This window comes from Manis javanica, chromosome 13, assembly GCF_040802235.1.
Source record: "Manis javanica isolate MJ-LG chromosome 13, MJ_LKY, whole genome shotgun sequence".
In the NCBI taxonomy this organism is placed as follows: domain Eukaryota; kingdom Metazoa; phylum Chordata; class Mammalia; order Pholidota; family Manidae; genus Manis; species Manis javanica.
This window is the reverse complement of record NC_133168.1, coordinates 20,934,262-20,953,672: the sequence shown is the minus strand read 5'-3', so window position 1 is coordinate 20,953,672 and position 19,411 is coordinate 20,934,262. Positions and strand designations below refer to the sequence as shown.

Here is a 19,411-nt window from a genome sequence, read left to right as displayed (position 1 = left end):
TCTGCCGTGGATGGATGGAGGGAACAGGTGCGTGGCCTGTGGGACAGCCAATCTTGGCATTTCTCTGAGGCTACCTGGAGTCCTGGGCAGTAAGGGGACCCCAGACCCTACAGCTCAGCTCTGTGGCACAAAGTTTCAGTTTCCTCTTTAGGGCACAGGAGGAAATGACAAGCTAAGCAGGCCTGGAGAGCAGGTGTGTGAAGTGTGGCATGCCCAAAGGTGCTCAGAACAGGGTTCCTGCCCATGGGAGGCATGGCCACGTTAGAGGAGCCCGTGAAGGGTGGCTGGGCTGTGCTCTGGAAGTGGAGAGGTTTTGAAAGTGAGGAAACCAGTGAAGGCAGCATAGCAGGGGTGTCTAGTAGCCGTAGGGCCTCAGGTGGGGCCTCCCTGTCCCGAGGAGGAAAGGCAGGAGCTAACGTGGTGACAGTGTCAGGCCCTGGACACTCCCGGGAGTACCCAGCCCATGCTGCTGAAGGCCACTCAGGCCCACCCTCCCTTGGACCACGTCTGCCTGTGAGCCCTCAGGGAGCGGCCCTCCCAGAGAGCCCAGTGGAGACAGAGCACTGGGCACTGCCCATGAGGCTGGCTGGGCCCAGGCGCGTGTGGTCGTGTGTGCTCTCGATGTGCTGTTCTGGCGTGGTGGTTGTGGAGTCAGACAGGAGGGTTGGCCGGGCACAAAGCACAGAGCAGTTTTCACTGGGGTCACGTCACAGACTCTCAGCCCCACAAGGACTGCAGGCTTTTGTCTTCCTCTGAACCCACCTGGCACCACCTTCCTGTCCATCTTGAGTGGCTGATGCTGGTTTCAAAGCAAGACCCCTGGGCCCTCTAACCTCCCCTTATCCCTCGAGCCCACTGGCAGCCAGGTCACCCACCCTCGGGCTCTGGGGGTGCATGTTATACCCTACCTGGGAAGCTGCTGAGTCTACAGCTGTGCATCATTTTCTGGAACATGGAGGAATTCACTGGCACAGGATGTGTTTCCCTGGGCCTCTGTCGGAGTCACAAGTTCTCTGAAAGCTGGCCAGTTAAATTGTGCAGTGAGGGCAGGCTTCCTGGGAGCAGCTGTATTGCTGAGTTGCTGTGTGACTTTGGGCTAGCCCTTTAATCTTCTGCGCTATTTTTACATTATTTTGAATTACATGAAAGATTATGCAAATGTTAGGCATCACTGTTGTATGAGGTTGTCTCGATGCTGTCATCTTCCTGGTGGACCAGAAGAAACCCTGGGAATCCCCAGTAGGCAGTTCAGCTCCTACTCATCTAGTATAAGAGCTACTCTGTCATAGCAGCAGGACGAGCCAGCCAAGGACAGGCTCACCAGGGCTTACCAGCCAGCTGTCAACTGCAAGGCCCCAGGGAATTAGGGCAGAGTGTTACTGAGTGGCTGGGCAGATGTACACACACATCTGCACATGCCTTTCCACACCTGGCATGTGCCTATGTGCACACAGGAGATAGGTAGGTACACACATGCATGTATGTCACACACGTGTGCATGTATGTCAACATATATGTGCATGCACTTGTTTGTGTACTCACATATATGTACAGCTCCACACCCACTCTTTGCACCAGCAGGAACTACACTGAGAACTGTGAATGGACACAAATGCAAGGCAGGTATGACAGCAGGCTGACATCCATGTCCATGTCCCAGCAGACACAGCAGATGGGCAGAAGCAACTGTTTAGGTAGCTCCTGTCATGGACCCAAAACCTCCCTTGGAAGTAAACTATAAAGAACAAAAGGCTAACCTGCCCCCTCTCCAAACACACTGGGGCGCTAACACGGGCCAGGCACCCCTGTGGACCAGGGACATACCTCTTGCTGCCCAGCTGTGCATGCATTCCCTGTAACTTCCAGGAGAGTCTTAGTCTGTCTCCTCCTGAGTCTCTCCTGGGTTAGCACTCTGAAGACAGAAGGCACCATTGTGAGCTCAACCTGGAATTTAAAAATTGAAGCTGATATCAGTGCAGACCATGAGCCCAAGGCCAGGGGAGGCAGTGTTGCCCTCACTTCTGGGTGCCTTGGAAGTGGGTGCCAGCCTCTCTGATGACCTCCTCCACACTCTGAGGGTCCTGGGCACTTGGGGTTCCTCTTGATCAGAAGAGCGACAGCACAGCGCAGAGAGTGGCAGTGTGTGTGTGGGGAGTTAAAAGAGACACCAACACCTGAATCCTCCTGGATTCAGGAGGAGCCACCTGGGGCAGATGGTAAGGGCTTTTTAGGTGCGGACTTCTGCATCTTCAAGAGACACTGTACACACAGTAGCCAGAGGATGGGGGCCTGGAACACCATGTACCCTGCCCTGGCAGCTCTTCTGACGCAGTCTCCCCGAGGGTGCTGAAGGCCCTGCCTCCTGGGCCCCTTTGCAGGGTGCCAGACACAACTGAAGGAGCAGGGGCATCACCCCAGCACATTCAGGTCTGCCAGACCATGCTGGCTTCTGGCAATGCCCCAGAGCAGAGGGAACAGGCTCCTCATGGCATTCCAGCAAAGAACACACAGAATAGAGCAGGTGAAGCTGTTAGGCTTTGAGAAACTCCCAGCTTTCTAAAAAAAAAAATGCAGAAACTTCTCTCTGGGCCAAGGATAAATTAGCTAAGGACAGACACAGTGCGATGATCATTTATCATCAGGAGCCAGAGAGGATACTGGGATCCTGTCCTTGCCTCATGACTCAAGGTCAGAAGTGGCTGTTTTCCCTCATTATTTCTATTTTTAACAACTGTGTTCAGGCCTCTTGCAAAAATAGCAGGATGTGACAACACTTCAAGTGCTACATGCCCCCCACTGTCAGAAAACTGCAGGATGTGGGGAGAACTGGCCAGGACTGGGGCAATGCGGCATTAAGTCCTCCACCAGCAAGGCTACAGTAGCCCCTGGCGATGCTCTGATTCACCTGCTCACTGCACCAGTGGGTAAACTAAGGCAAGCCAGGGCAGGCACATGCCAGGGTCACACATGGAGAGAGGCCTCAGAACAGTGGGCACTGGTCCTTCTGAAATGCAGGCCCAGAAGGGAGACCTGGCTGCAGAGAGCCTGATTTCAGGGGGAAGGAACAGGACTGCCCCGACGGGTGCCCCAGCTCCTTAAGGTGCCTTCTGGAGCATACTCGGAGAGCTCAGAACTTAGACATGACCCCTGCACAAAGAAGCTAGGATGAGCCCTGTGGGGGGAGAGCTGAGAGATGAGGGACACACCTGGGAGTCTCTTTTGTGCATATGTGTGTGTGTACATGTGAACTATATATGTATGTACATGCCATGTCCCCAGGCCCGGAGGAACAGGACTTCTCTGGATGGGTCTGGAGGCCCCAGCCAGACCCCGGCTCCTCCCACCGCATGAGGCTGGGCGTCAGCCCCCACCTGGAGCCGCTGCACGGAGATGAATAACGGAGAGGACAGAACTGCAGGGCTCTTCCTGCCTGGCTCAGAACCACCTGGGCGGGTCCCAGGTCACTGGAGTACGGCTCAGGAAAGGGCTGTCTCCACCAAGCACCTCTTCTCTTCCCCCTACTAGGTCTCAAAGCTATCGTGTGGCTCCAGGCAGAGCCAAGTTTCTGGACCCTTGGAAAGCAGATGGGAGGGGCACAGCAGCAGGATGGCCAGTGACCCACTGGGGGCAAGCCTGCCCGCAGATCCCACACCCACCAGCTCCTGGCCACCCTTGGCAGCACTGTGGGCCCCTGGGAGTAATCCTCTGGGGCTCACGGTGGCCTTGCATCTGGTTCCCTGACCCTAAGCTCACTAAGCAGCCATCCTAGAAGGCCTTTGAGGAGCCTGGCCTGCCCTGAGTCTGGGACACAGAGAACTAGGAAGTCATGGGCCATGAGGAACAGGGATGTGCATCAGGCCCCAGATGGTAGATTCTCAGTGGGCTGCATGGTCAGAGGCCTGAGGCAGGGAGGCTAGTGGCTCGTGCCAGCACTCTGAGACTCGCTGTCTGTCACACAGCCTGACAAAGGAGCTGCAGTGGCCCCGGAGCAGCGGAGGGTGGGAGAGAGACATGGAATGCCCCAGGAAGAGCCGTTGTCCTGTCACCCGCCTATTAGAACTCAGTCCCCAGGGCCTGGCCACGCACAAGGGAGGGGACCCTATCCGACACAGAGCCCTGCGAGTCACCTGTTGTGAGCCTGTCACCTGGCTCCGTCCAACTCTGTCCTTGGGAAACCCACCCAGGTGCCACAGGTGTCATGGCAGATCTGCATGGCCTCCTTGGGAATCAAGACCCACAAAGCTATTCATCCCCATGGACCCCACGAGGAAATCAACTGTAGAAACAAAGGAAAGCTTAGTAATAACAACAAGAGGTCCTGGAGACCCTGGTGGCTTTACCTGTGAGTGCTCACATGGGGGGAGAAGAACCATGTCTGCACCTGTGGGATGGAAGATGAATGATGGCTCCAAGGGTGCTGGGATATGATGCAGTTCATACAGTGGTCGTTTTCAGAGACCTAGATCTTGAGAAAATAGTGCCGAGTAGATATGAAAACAATTTGATATGTGCACTAGGGAGAGACCACGTAAAACGTCCACATTAGTAATGAAAATGGTAGTGGATGTGTGCAAATGGGAGCACGAATTTGTACAGTAAAAGAATTATGGGTGTGTTTTCTTCTCAAATTTCTCTTTCACAAAAAGTCAGCATTTGCTAAAATATAAGACATGAAAGGAGTTCAGGTCAGGGGATCCCTGCTGAGCTGGAACGGCCTTGGGGAGTGGGGACCGCAGAGGGAAGCCCGACACAGGTGAGGCAGGGAGGCCGGTCTGAGTAGAGGAGCGGAGGTGGGGAGGAGCCAGCCCCTAGGATCCTCCTATCAGGGCTTACCATAGTTAAAGGATCAAAGATCAATGTTGTTAACATTCTCCCAAAATGATGATGGAGAAGTAATTACTGAGATTTTTTTAAGGTAATGGAAAACAGTATGTGCATGTCAATATTTTTGCCTTTTAATCAGTTGTGCTTAGAAGAGCCAACGCTTTGAGCTACTGTCTGGTGCATCTTGCCCTTCTTCCAGTTCCTGGCCATTACTTAGCTGGGGGCTGGATGGGAAGAAACATTGTCCCACTGGCTCATTTACGACTCAATAAACAAGCACAGCAGACGCCCATTACTGCTTTTTGTCATTAGGGAGATTTTGAGATGTATGTACGGCTAACGATGGAATCAGCGCAGGTCAGAGCAGATGTTAATGGAGTTCATACCACGTGGTAGGTAGAAGGGCCTGTCTTCCTGCCTGGTAATGTGTGGTGTTATTTAGAGCAAGGCTGGAACCGCACAAGGAAATCGCAGCCCCTGAGTGCCTGATTCACAGGGGTCCCCAGGTCTCGGTGGGTCCTGGAAGGGAGGGTTGGCCAAGGTAGCAGTAGGGAATAGACACACCTGTCTTCCAGCGCCGCGGCGCCGCGCGCTCATTGGCTGTGAGGGCCGTCAGTCGGAGGCGGGCCTGCGCCGCGGCGCCTCGCGCTCATTGGTAGAAAGGGCCGTCAGTCGGGGGCGGACAGTCATTGGTCGCAGGCGCGTAAGTCCTGCGGCTGCGTAGTAGCTGTAGCCTCCGCTACCGCTATATTCAAGTCAGTAGCGTCTCGAGCGCAGCGGGCGAGGCAGCTTCGGCTGCTCTCTCCGTGCTTTCGTCCGCTGGCCCGGGCAGGAGCGTCTCGTGCCGTCCTGTCCGCGCAGCGGGCCCTGCGAAGACCAGATGTTGATGGACCCGCGCCGTGCTCGGCTGCGCCATCCTCCCGGCGCGCATGCGGGAGCGGCACCGACCTCGTGCCCCGTTCTCGGATCGCCGCCTCGCGCCCGCTGGGCTCCCGGTGCGGTACTCGCCTTTCTCGGGTCTCCCGCGGCGGGCGGAGGGCTGCGCTCGACCCGGACTTGGAGCCGCTGCCCCGGACGGACTTCAGAGAGCTCGGCCGAGAAGCGGCTCCCGCTGTCGCAGATCTGCAGTGGAGGGTCCAGAGCGGGCCCTACTTCAGGGGTGAAGGCGACGGCGACAGCCCTGCGGGCTGGAAGGTACGTGGCCGCGGGGCGCGGTGGAGCCGGACGAGGGGGCGGCCGTGCAGTTGGCTCGGCGGGCAGCGCGTGGCCCACGGGGCCGGGAAGGGGCCGACGTGGGTGGTGGGCTCGTGGGGTCCGGCCGGGGCCGGGAGTTGACGCGCTCCGCCGGAGGGGCCGCCCGTGGAGGGAGGGTGCGGTGCAGGTGCGCCCAGTGCAAGTTCGCCGTGGCAGGGGGGAGGGGCCCGCCGGAGCCGCCGCTCCTCCGTCCCGGCCCGGGTTGTGAGGGTGGCTGCTCGGTCCCGCGGCGCGCGTCCGCTCGGCCCGGGGTCGCGCCCCCGTCCTGCTCCCGCCGCCCGGGCCGGGGCCGCGCAGACGGGGAGGCCGGCGGGCGTTTTGCCGTGTGTGGGTTTTTTCGGCGAGGGCCGGGCCGGCTGAAATTCAAGTGTGACCCGCGCCCGGGGAGAGGCCGCCCGGAAGCAGCGCCTTTAAAATTAAAATCTCTTTCATTAGGTATCTCTTGTAATTTTTATTTGGTAACGAAGTTTCTTTACTTTGATCTGGGAACTGACAGTGCATTTTCTTGTATTTAGAAATTAGTATCTTTCTGTCATTTAGGTTTGAAATCTGCAGCTGAGTAACTAACTTATAACTAGCCACAGGGATTCTGAGACAGGGACCATGGGTGTAGTCAGAGTAGGGTGGGGGCCTCTGGAAAAAGACCCTTACCAAAACTCCGTATTAAACAATTCAGCAGAGTCAGAGTCACATTAATTCTCTAAAGTAAAATATCAAACTGGTCGTATAAGCATTCTTCCGTGGAGATTAGTTAAAACTAAAAAGCCAGGAGTAACCTGGCCTGGAATGTTTGAACATCCCCCAGATAAGAAAATACCTCAGCGTAGCCCATGTCTGCATTGTGTCAATTAAATGAGGCTATTGTAAAATTTACTTTAGCCTGCTAAAAGTCCCAGTTTATCTTTAACTTTGCCTAGATGCTGCTCTTCCTCCTCCAGCCCCTAATCAAGTAATATATAACCTGGGCAATTAATATAGCAAGTAAGCCCAGCCACAAACAATATATAGTAAAAGGCAGAATGGATCCCATCTTAAAGATAAGATTGCATTTTAACACCCAGGAAGTTAAGAAGTAAGATTCTTAACTTACTGTTCAGCAAACAGACGTTTAAGACCTCAGCCCACCTTGGGAAAACCGTCTGGAGAGGTGGAGGTGGAGGGGAGAGGTGGCAGTGGGGTGGGGGCTGAGCAGCGTTCAGAGGGGTCGCGCGATCAGGGTTTGGAAGACCGGATGCTGTGTTTACAGGTGCCTCCTGCTAGGGCAGCCCGCGTGTGTATCAGTCCCTCAGTCCCAGGACTGAGTCGCCTCTTGGGTGCAAAACCAGTTTTCATACTAGAGTCTTCATTTTGTAAAAGAATTCCCTACAGGATCCCTGAAAATGGCGAGCTCCTCCCACCCCATTCCCCTCAGGAAGGGTAAAATAAGGTTGACAGGTTACACTCCCAAACACCCCGACTTAGGAAGCACCCACTGTGCGCCCATGAGAAGCCCCAGGAGGGCGAAGTTTGCAGCTATGTAAGGCATTGGGAGAATGGGGGCAGTGTATGTGTGCATGTCTACCTTCAGGTGTCTGAGCCCTGCTGGGTTCCTGACAGGCTGTGGGGCCTTAGCTCAGTCACTTTTCTTCTTTGTGCTAATGACTAAGTTGGATTAGATAGTCTCTGCAGCCCCTTCCTGCCCCTACTCTTTCAGAAATGTGTTTGATAGAAGTTTCACAGAAGTGGTGAGGGCTTGCAGAAATTGGAATTGACATGAGGAAAGAATTCATTCTTCCTCTGGGACCGTGGTCTAGAAAAGACCTAGACATCTCAAAGGGCATGTGTCTGTAAAGAAATGGGAGGCAGAATCTAAGGCTGGGGATCAGCGCCCACCTCTGAGAGCCAGACAGAAAGCAGGTGTGAATGTACTTGTAAGTTGTAGAGTGCTGTGCCAACATACTGAAGCATTGTTGCCAAATGTTGTGAAAGTCCCTCCCCCTCCCTACATTAATTTTACACCTTTCTTCCATCTGCCTCTCTGCTGTGCTGAGGCCCCCAGGAAGGAAACACGCACTGACCGGGGATGTGGAAGTTACAGGAGGGCTGGTGACAGGGATGAGCACATGAGCGGGATTTGGCATAAGCTTCCCTGCACTCCTAGTACAGGCAAAGCCAGGCGGCAGGAGTTCTGTAGGGAACCCCTGGCTTCCAGTCCAATATGTTGGCGACAACGTCCCTCCCCCCCCACTCCCAACAAAATACTGCAAACACCTCCTCCTTTCAGGGCGTGAAAGGGCAGGCAGGAAATGGATGGGGCTTCTTCTGTTTGGCTGTTCGGGTACTAAGACTGTGATCTGTCAAGCAGTTCTTATGTGTTAAGTGACTCCTGGACAAGTCTGCAAAGTGCATACATGCTCACTAGGGAAGAAAAACAGGAAGAGAAAGGAGGCACCTCTAATGTCCCTCAAGCCTACTTTCCCACCTCCAACATCATACCGTACATCTAAGGCAAAGAGCACTGTCCCCAAGTCCGTCACCTCCCTGAAAGTTGTCAAATACCACCCTGTCTGGTCCCCAGTATAAAAATTCATACCTAGCCTTCCCAGACTTGTGGAAACAATATCCTCCTTAGACAAACCAAGGGTGACAATAACTGAGCTTTAAAAGCGTAATAATTGACACCTCACTTCAGGAGGCTGCCTCCAGAGCATTCTCCTTAGGAATCTGGACTTCCCAGGAATCTGTTCATACTCAGAATGTTATAGGGCTCTTACCATCTCCCTTGCTGCTGCAGGCTTTCCTAGCATTCTTCCTTCACAGCTTTTGTCATGATGTGCCATAACTCTTAACAGTTAGTTATTGGACTGTGTGTTTGGTGTCCACCCGCCTGCCTGACTGTAAGCTAATGGAAGGCTGGGAATGGATCTGTGTGGTTGCTCTGCTGGCACATAGTAGAAGCTCACTAACAGTGGTTGGTTCAGTTAGTTAATTAGTAATATGAAACACACCTTATGGGTCCCCCCAAATTAATTAATTGCAATGTTGATTCTTCAAAAATAATAACTAAATCCTCACACCAGGACAGTTCTTTGTGACTTGCAAAGGCCTTCTTAAAATTTGAATGAAGTGGTCATGTGGGTGAGGTGTACAAGACCAAGTTATCTGTCTAGATCATAAGTTGTCTACCTGATAAATAACGGCAAACATCTTACGAATTAAAGCAAACATGACTATATATGAATTAAAGTGCAAGATGCATATATGTTTTTAAGATAAAACATGAGACCAAAAATCATTCCAGTAGACGTTTCTTGTCACGCTCCTGTCCCCAGGTGTGTATGTGCACTGTCTCCTGTTGGACTGTTGTCAGGGAAGGAAGACTTAAGAAACACATCTCATTGCATCCCCATAACTATTGTGCGGGAAGTAGGACTGTCATGTCCAGGATACTGGAGAAGGAACTGTATTTCAGTATTAATAACATAACTGAAAATCATCAAGCTCTTACTGTGCACAAGGCACTACCTTCAGCTTTTTACATGGCCTTTCTTAGACCACAGGTGCAGACAGGGGCTATGAGTATGTATTATCATTAATCCCCACCTGGTAGGAAAGCAGACTTGGCAGGTGTGTTAATCATCTAGAGCTGCCATAACAAAATACCAGAGACTGGATAGTTCAAACAACAGATTTATCTTCTCACTGTTCAGGAGGCTGGAAGGCCAAGATCAAGGTGCCATTCAAGTTGATTATCAGTGAGGCCTGCCTCTCTTCTGGGCTTGTAGGTGGCTGCCTTCTCGCTGTGTCTTCACATGGCCTCTTCTCTGTGCATGTATGGAGAGAGAGATCTCTAATTTATCTTCCTCTTCTTAGAAAGACATCAGTTATATTGGATGAGGCTCCACGCTTATGACCTCATTTAACCTTAAGGACCTCCCTGTAGGCCCAAACTCCAATTATAGTCACACTGGGTGTTAAGGCTTCAACATATGAATTAGGGGGATACAGTCCAGCCCATAGCAGTGGGGTTGTGTTGCTGACATTAACTTGCACAGTCATTCAACCATCTGAGAGAGAGAACTAACCATGAACCAAAGTCCTGACCTCAGCTTGCTGCTGACTGTCTCCATGGTGGCAGGTGACCTGTCCAAGCTCTAGGGCAGGCCCTGTATGCCAGGTCTTCCTGCTCCAGGACCACTGTGCCTCAGCTGCACTGTTCAGATCCCCAGGAACAATTACAGCATAGAAGCTCAGCATCAAAGTCGACTGACTCAAGAATGAGAACAAATCTGGGAAGCAGAATTTCTCTTCTAACAGGATATGTGTCTCACCATGAGTAAAGCAGGATCCATATGATGCAGTAACAGACACAGAAACCACCATAATGAAATCCCTTCCAGTAGGATTCCTGAATATCATTCAAAGAGAATCAGCCTTTGGTGAAGGTAACACTTTCACTTACAGTAATGACCGTAAACCACCTTCTACAGGACAAGTTAATCAACTCTATCGTCATATGAGGATAAAATATGGATATTAATAACACCTAGTTCTTGGGGTTATTGTAAATATTAAATGCATGGAAAATAGTTCAAACGATGCCTAGCATGTGGGATCCACTTAATAAATGATGGCTATTGTAATACTGACAATATCTTTTTATCAGATTCAACACAATAAAATCGATTTATAGAATTTCACTTGGTTCTTCCCCAAGCTGATTTGAACACTTTTTGTGTCCTTACTCTGTTTTAAGTACTGAGAGAGACACTTTTATATACAACTCAGAGCTAGGAATCATGTCATAATCTTGCCTGTGTTCCAGAGCTCCCTCATTGTGCCTGTCCCTTGGAAATCCATCTCTGATCTTCAATAACTTGACCACTATACAACTGCCATTTCCGAGTGACTGAAAAACTACTAATACATATGCCAGCATGTCCATTTTCTCCTTATTCTACTTATTTCTGCCTATTGATTGTGGTTGTGTCTTCACAACTTTGCTTTTGTGAACTTTTTGGTCTCAAGCTATCCTCTCTTTACAGTCTCTGGCCTAAATCTTCTCTGCTTTTTAATATGCCTTCTTAATGTCCAGGTTTATGTATGATCTGCCTGGCTCATATGAAGTAACTCATTTCCCCAAAGTTCCTTTCCTTCCACTTCACAACTAGTTCTTTTTGAAGTAGCTGAATTCAGCGCAAGATGGGATTTTCTTTTGCTGCCGTCTGTATTCTTCGGGAGATCGAATTGTCTACTGAGAAACTCAAGAAATAATCTGAAGCTCTGCTTTATAGTATAGTACATGAGATTTTTACTGCTCAGGAGATGGTAGAAGAAACTATTCTGTCTTGCCTCTATTAGACCAGCTTTGAGATCCATGTTAGGAAAGCCACATCTTCCCTATCCACAGTGTTCAAGGGCCAAGAACCTGTAACCTGTAGCTTCTCCTATGATGAGTTCCTGTCCAGTGACTCACCACCCAACCTCTGTCCCCAAGGGTATGAATCCCCACTCAGATATACCTCTTCCCAGACGTCCCAAGTTCATTCTCTACTGCTTCTGTTGGTTACTGCCTTTCAGAAAGGAATTCTTATTGATATTCATCTTTTCCATCCAGATATGTTCCCTGAGGTCATCTCTGCCAGCCTGAAGACTCAGTAGGGCTGATGGTTCAGGAAATGGACAAACTTGGGTTTGAGTTTCGACTGCAACTTTCTGGTTATGCAAACTTGTATGAATTGAGTAAATTAACTTAATTTCCCTGAAACTTCAGTTTCATTTCATTTGAATGCCATGCAGAAAGGTAATACATGTAAGCTTGCACTTAGGAAATACTCAATAGTAATAGATGTTGTATTTATCAAATACAATTATTTGAATTTTGGCTATTCTCTGTGATAGCCATATTACAGAGTAATACGGAGCCATGAGATTTAATCCTACTCTTTCCTGTAGAGGCTTCCAGGCTGCTATCCTGGCGGTGCTTCCATTTCCTTATCTACTCAGTCTCCACAGCATTTGACTCCTCTTTTTTAGTCAAGGTTTTTCCTGCCTCTCCCTCAAATATCAGTTTCAAACCCGCCTTTCTCACTTGGGTGAGCACCCTGCCAAGTAAGTTCCTCCCTCCTCACCCTCTGCCAGGAGCCTGTGATTATTCCATTCTGATCTTTGGTCAGGAAAACAGTCCTGTTTTTGGATACTATCAATTTCTCATACCCTTCTTACTCTTCCAAAAAAACTTATAACTGAACAAAAAAGTAAAGCCCCCCCACACAAACCCACTACGCCTAAGCATTTTCCTCCTTCCTTTCCTGGCCACTCTTCTCAAACACATGATCGGTGCTTACAGCCTCTTGTTCCTTCCCGCATATCCCCCACCCGGTCTCATTCCCATTCACATGGTCTGCAGAGAGCCCACCTTCAGGGTCACAGTGGCTCCATTCTGTCTGACTTTTTGCCTCTTCCAGGCCCCATGTCTTGGACTTCTTGTAGGTCTGCAGTTCTGCTGACCTCTTACTCCTTTCTAGATGTATTCTAATTTGTGGGGCTAGAGAAAGCATGGATTTGGGAATCAGGTAAGTCTAGGGTAGATAACCTCTGCTCCATCCCTCCAGGAAGCCTTTCTGCCTCTCCTTGGGCCCCACAGCCCCACTGTTACAGATATTCATAGCCTCTGGGCTTCTCTTGCCCTAAGACAAGTTACCAAGCGACCTAGGAAGCCGAGTCTTGTTCCCTCTGTCTGTAAAGCAGGAAGAATGGCACCCAGAAATGGGGGACGGGAATGTGGTAGTGGTCTCAGTAAGGCCTCTGGAGCCTTCCCAGAGAGGGAAGAGTTAATGGTGGACAGGGGGGCTGCCCACTGGCCTGAAGGGCCTCTTTGGAAACAGCCTGAGAGTCTGCAGGGCCGAGGCGAGAAGGCGGCACTGTTGTTTAGAATGGCTTGTGGACTTTCCTGGGCTGCTACAGACTCCTGGGAGTCATACTGCCCCTAGACAGTGGGAAGGACACCAGTGGGACCTTGGTGACCCTCCATTCTGGCCTGCCCAGGGCCGCCGTCCTGCTCTTACTCTGTCCTGTTGTCCTCTGAAGGATGTGTCTTTGTGGCAGATCATATGCTCTTATTTTTGGAATCACAAGAGTCACTTATTTGACAATAACATATTGATGGCTGTGAGCTAAGCTTTGAGGCTCTTGGTTGCTATAGTGAGGACAGGACTGTGAATTTGTGGTTGCACACAGTGGGGCCGGGACTGCCCAACTTGTCCCCTGGCCTCCTGTTTGGAGGAATTTCAGGCTCCGAGGGGGTAGGGAAGAGGATTCCTGACACTCATCTGGCTGATCAGCCAACCTTTCCAGCATGTACGTCGTCCTGTCACCTTTGCCCAGGAACCCCCTTGGCTGGCCTAGCTTCCCGGAACCTCTCACACACCTTACTTATGGTCTTCTGACCTGCATGCATGCTGCTTGGCTCTGGAGTCCTCTCTGCAGGTCAGAAGCCCATCTGTTCGTCAGGGTCTGGTTCAAGTTCTTTCCAGGTATCCTTCGTTCATGGGAAAGGCTGTTTGCCTCGAGAGGACAACCATATAATGTTAGAACCAGATGGCCCTAAAAGATCACTGCATAGCAGTTTTCAAACTGTGCTGTTGAGGAACCCTGCTGCGAACATGCTCACTGGAGCAGTGACACTTTTCCTTAAGGTGTCCTTGAAGGAAGGGCCAATCGGCTTTAAACCACATTTGAAACCTGCTGATCTAGTCCAAGCTCCCCATTTTATGGATGAGAAGACCAGATGAGGTCTACGGGGTGGGGTGGGGGGGGGTGTCTTCCTTAAAATCACCAGTGGGTGAGTGATGGAAGCACAGTGGGTCATAGCTCTGGCCTGTGAGTTGAGTTGCTTAGTTCCAAGTGCGGTTCTGCTTTTTCCTAAGAGAGTTACTTTATCTTGTGTAGAGTAGTAATACACACCCCCAGTCCCTGTTCTGAAACCCTTGGGGCCAGATGTGTTTCTGAATGCAGAACTTTTCAGAATGTGGAACATATACTGGATTATATGGTGCTGCTGGTGGGGTTTAGGGGCAACACTGCGTAAAACATGTCACTATTTCTGATTCAAAACGTATGAGCAGTCATTGCAGAAGGGGTAGATAGGTCATAGTCTTGTGTTGGTTCAGTTGAAGCTCTGCTGCCCAATCAATTAACAACAAAATCAGCTTTTGGTTTTTAGAGAGTTCTGGATTTAAAAAATTATGGATAAGGGATCATGAACCTGTAATAATAGTGCCAAACTTCTAGGGTTAAGGCCAGATGACAGGGAAGGAAAAACCCCAACCAGCACCCCCGCCTGTAAGTGCAGGTCAGATGCCCGTGCGGGGTGAGCCTTCAGCCACTGTCTCTGGCGGGTGTTGTCGTCCCCTCCCCCATCTCCCAGTTCAGGGCTGTTTCTCCCTGACACTGTCCATCTCAGTGCGCACCTTGTCTCCTCACCCAGGTGGTTGGTGTCGAGAGGACAGAGGTCTGTGTTTGTGTGGTCATGAGCTGTCAGGCTCACACTTGGTGTGCCATTTCTGAACTGGCCCACAGGACTTTCTCTAGGGGCCTCAGCAGTCGGAACAGGCTTAGAGAAGTGAGGCCAAGGGCCTTCTGGAATGGAAGTGAGGGCCAAAGTACAGGTGGTGGCTGTCCCTGAGAAGTGGTGTCCTGCGAGGACTGGTATTTACTTCTGGGGCTGCTGTTGTCAGGTGGCCTGGGGACATCGAGGGGCCCCCTGGTTGTCAGTCCAGCATTTTCCACTGCACTCACTGTTTTCCAGACTAGCCCAGGTTTGCTCAGTTCTCAGCCTCTCCAGTTGCCTGCCTTCTGCTTCACTGTTGGTGGCTGTGGATAAAATGAGAGTTCCTGTGGCCAGGATTCTCACCTGGCCCTTGTTGACTAAGCTCACTGCACACCTGTGGGCAATACATGGCTGTTGACTCTATGTATTGTGCTCTGGGTGCGACATGGTGGCAGGGCTTCAAGGCTGCAGGAGAGCAGAGCCAGAGGCTGGAGTGGTGGCAGTGCCGAGGACAGAGGCCCAGAGAACAGCTGTGTGTGGGACGACTGTGCAGAGAGGCCCGGAGGATGGCTGTGTGGGATGGCTGTGTGGACAGAGGGGCCCTGAGGACGGCTGTGCAGGATGGCTGTGCGGACAGAGTGGCCCTGAGGATGGCTGTGAGGACAGAGGGGCCCAGTGGACAGCTGTGTGGACAGAGGGGCCCAGAGGCAGAGACCAGCTTGCAGCATGCAGCCTCGGTCTGAGTGAACAGGATTTTAGTGACTGACTTGCCACCTGGAAATAAAGTTGGGTATAACCTTTTCACCCCAAGAACGTTTTGCTGTCATTTTCTTTGGTCACACTGAATCCATAGCAAACTTGCCCGGGGTTGAAACCCATTGTTGAGACAGTGGCCCTGGGCTCTGGCTTCGTGGGTCTGCTCCCTTGCCTGGGATTGGCTGAGGTATGAGCATGTTGAGTGACTTAGTTCCTGCCAATGAGACATTAGAGGCATTGGTGGTAGGAGTGGGCACCGTACATGCCTAAGAGGGAAGAAGGATGGTCATTTTCCTCTGAGAATGTTGTTCACTTTTGAGGCCTGGAGCTGCAGCCATCTCGTGGCCATGAGGGCACCTGGCCTAGGAGTGAGGCTGGCCTGTGGAGGGTGGTCTTCTGCTTTGGGAGGTCTTTGTGCGGCTGGAGTTCAGGAAGCAGGATTGTTAACTAGCTTCCAGGTGGTTGTGGCTCCGGGAGTTCCAGGACTAGACTGTGAACATGACTGTCCAAGTGGTGGGACAGAATGTCTCCTTGAGGAGAGCAATGACAGCATCGTTTACCAGGACTGCAGGGTGCAGCTGGGTTCCTGGGGGGGTAAGGTTCTCTTGTTGAGACTTCTCTCCCTGTAGATCATACTTTGCGAGGGCAGGGACTGAACTGGGGCTTGAAGTCTCCAAGAGATGCTTATTGATATGTGTGGGTGTCCTGTGTGCCTTGTCTTGAGTGGAGCTGGCTTCCTGAGAGAGCCATGTTTTGGGTATCAGTGTTGTCTGAAGCAGCCTGACTGATGGAAAGGTCCAGATACTCAGTCCCTGTACAGGGGGAGGAAGCCGGCAGGGCAGCAGTGGCCCGCAGGGGGGGGTGGGGGTGGGGGAGTGTGGATGCGGATGGGGCTTCTGGTGCACTGCATGCTGCTTACCGCCTGCGTCTGATGACAGTTGGTGTTAGCTGGGCTCAGAACCAGTCAGTGCAGAGCCAGGGCTTCAACCCAGTTCTGGGACACCCCGCCTCCCACAGTCCATTCATTCTGCTTCAGTGAGCCTGGCATAGGGGGTGGGGATGCTCTGACATGTGCTGTGATGCGGACACAAAGGTGAATGTGGCCACTGGGCTGTCAGCCCCAGGAGGGCAGGGCTCTTGTGCTCTTTTGCTCATGGTTATGTAGCAAGCACCAATAACATGTCTGGCACACAGTGGGTTCTCAATTAATTGTTAAAGGAACAACTCAGCCTCAGCCTTTAAGAAGTTAACTTGGGTTCATTTACTCATCAGATACCTGCTGGGCCCCCACTGTGTGTCAGCCCCTGTCCTGAGGACCTGGAATGCAGTGATCACGAAGACCATCCTTATGCTCAAGTCTAGGACACCGAGGCTGGGCATACATGGATGTGGTCAGGGCTTGCAGTGGTAGAGGACAAGGGCTGTGGGGTCACCCGAGATGCTAGGACTCTCCCTGTGTCATCCCTAGGGGGACTGTGTGGGGCCCTGCCCTCCTGGGGCTGAGTGGCTGATGGATTGCTATTTGGGCTGACTGAATGCCTGCGACGTTCTCTCCCCATGTCTTTTGTGCACTGTGGGGTGCACCCTTGCTGAGCGGCCTTTCTCAGGGGTGTTCTGGGCCTCCTATGTTCTGCTGACCATTCCTGCCCTGCTCTCCTCACATATGGGTGGCTCAGCCGCTTTGCTGTGAGGCCTTCTCCCTGAGACCTGCCCTCTCTGACCCTTGTCGGATCCAGCCTAACAAGGAAGCAGTGTTTTCTGCCAAGGCAGCTGGGTGTAGGGGGGAGCGTCCAACTCAGTGAGGTGACTGCTGGTGGTGCCAAGCCAGGGGTGTGCAGTAAATACCACTCCCTTCCTGTTGTCCACTGGGCCAAGGGAGTCCGCTCTTGGGCTAGGAGGCCTCTGAAAGTGGGTCCCTCAGTCCCTTCACAGCTGCCCACGTCCTGTGGTAGCCTCTGCTCCTGCCCCACCACACACACACCACTTGTGTCCAGGCTCCCTTCTGCCTGGAGTCTCACTTGGAGAAATTCCTCAATCCCGGCTCAGACCTCACTTCCTTCTGACACCCTTCTGAGATTCCTGGTGGCCTGTCCACACCCCAGGTCAGGACTTGAGACTTCTCCCTGTAGATCATACTTTCCGAGGGCAGGGACTGAACTGGGTCTTGAAGTCTCTGAGGGATGCTTGTTGACATGTGTGCGCGTCCGCGTGCCTTGTCTGAGTGGAGCTGGCTTCCTGAGAGAGCTGTTCCCAAGCCTTCTGGGCTGGCCTGATAACATCCCCCTGCCCTATTAGAGCCACGTCCTGCCTTGCTGAGCTGTGGGGACGGGCCAAACCAACCCCAAGCTAATGGCCTTTAAGTTACCTTTCTTTTTTGTTGACTACGTTTCTCTAGGGGAAGTGTGTGTGTGTGTGTGTGTGTGTGTGTGTGTGTGTGTGTGTGTCCAGTATACTTGTCTATTCCGTCAGCTCAGTGCAAGTACTGCCTCCTGTTCCCATATTTTACCCTCCCACCCTGTCCTTCCAGCTTCTCCATATATATAGACATGGTGAGGAGGCTTTGGCATGAAGCTTGGACTCTGGCTACCAAGATTTTCCCAGAATATTGTTTCTGCTAACTTATTTTGAGCTCCTGAATTTTTGTTGTATGCCGTCTTTGTTTTTTTAATTTCGGTGTCATTAATCTACAATGTACATGAGGAACATTGCTTACTAGACTCCCCCTATCACCAGGTCCCCCCCGCATACTCCATTACAGTCACTGTCCATCAGCATAGTAAGATGCTATAGAATCACTACTTGTCTTTGTGTTGTACAACCCTCCCCATGCCCCTCTCTACATTATGTCTGCTAATAGTAATGCCCCCTTTTCCCCCTTATCCCTCCCTTCCCACCCATCCTCCCCAGTCCCTTTCCCTTTGGCAACTGTAGTCCATTCTTGGGTTCTGTGAGTACCATCTTTTATTTTACATGGATGCTGCACAGAAAGGGGAGTGTGGGATTGATGCGCGTGCTCTGTCGTTGGGGTTTGGGGGCAGCGCCCGAGGGGGGCGGGGTCTGCCCGCAACCAAGGCTGCGCACGCTCTTCCCGCCTTCCAGCACCGCCCACTTCCAGTGCCTGCTGCTCACGCTCCTCCCGCTGGCCAGCGCCACCTACTTCCCTGCCCGGCACGTGTCCTTCCAGCTGCGCCATCACCTGCTGCAGAGAAGGAAGCTTCCTGCCTGATCGCGCCTGCCGCTCGCCAGTGCCCCCCGCTCATACCGTCCCTGCCGGCCAAGACCTCCTCCCGCTGATGTCGCCGTCGCTCGCCAAAGCCCTGCACCGCCGGCCGGAGCCCTCCAACAGCGGCTGCCGACCGCCGGCTCCAGGGCCCCACCTTGCCAGGGTCCCTGCGCCCTTACACAGGCCTGGCCTCGCAGCGGCAGCTCACCGTAAGCAGCCATCCCGAGGGGGCAGGCGTCTTCGGGTTGGGGAAGGATGGGGCGGGGAAGGAGTCCGCTGCGGGAAGCTGCAGGCTGTTGCTTCTCGGCGGCGGGGTCTGCGGCCGGGGCGGAGTCCAGCCCACCGGCTGCAGGTGCGCCGTGAGAGGTGGCAGAGGCGGTGGCGGGGAGCAGGGTCTCCAGTGGGCGGCAGCGTGGACAGGCTGCGCTCCATGGTGGGCCGTGGCGTCCGCTGGCCGGGTGTCTGTGCCCGAGGCGGACATCCGAGACTGCCGTCGGCAGGTGTACAGCCAGAGACGAGAGCAAGGCGACGGGGGCGTTGGCAGTGGGAGGGCAGCGTCCATGGCTGGCGATGGTGTCGGTTCTGGGGGCGGAGTTGTCCCGCAGCCAACGCCCAGCATGCCCCCCCCCTCCCCCCGCGCCAGGCAAAGCCACTGGCCTCCATGGCCGCTTCTCTCCACCAAAGCGCAGCCACCCGTCCTGGAGCCCGCCTCTCTCCTGCCCTGCCTGCCGGCGCCTCCCGCTGACACCCGCCCTAGATGCCTGCCGCTACCACCGCCCTCCAATGACTTCTTCCGCTGATGCCGACGTTGCTGCCTTCGCCAG

The 19,411-nt window shown here is 52.7% G+C and overlaps 1 protein-coding gene across 1 annotated transcript; it reads left to right on the top strand.

The window, feature by feature from the left end:
* Positions 1-252: 252 nt before the first annotated feature.
* On the top strand, positions 253-19,332 carry LOC140845374 (uncharacterized). The gene is made up of 5 exons (XM_073219454.1): positions 253-596; positions 3,960-4,132; positions 5,400-5,527; positions 5,657-6,018; positions 18,549-19,332. The coding sequence occupies exons 1-5, from the start codon at positions 253-255 to the stop codon at positions 19,330-19,332; spliced, it is 1,791 nt and encodes a 596-aa protein (XP_073075555.1).
* Positions 19,333-19,411: the final 79 nt, after the last annotated feature.

Bases quoted from the DNA above. Each gene is read 5' to 3' on its own strand.
- LOC140845374 (XM_073219454.1), top strand. From the start codon at position 253: ATGGCCACGTTAGAGGAGCCCGTGAAGGGTGGCTGGGCTGTGCTCTGG. The intron at 4,133-5,399 runs GTGAGCCTGTCA...CCTGTCTTCCAG, and splicing joins AGCCCTGCGAGTCACCTGTT to CGCCGCGGCGCCGCGCGCTC. The intron at 6,019-18,548 runs GTACGTGGCCGC...GTGTCCTTCCAG, and splicing joins ACAGCCCTGCGGGCTGGAAG to CTGCGCCATCACCTGCTGCA.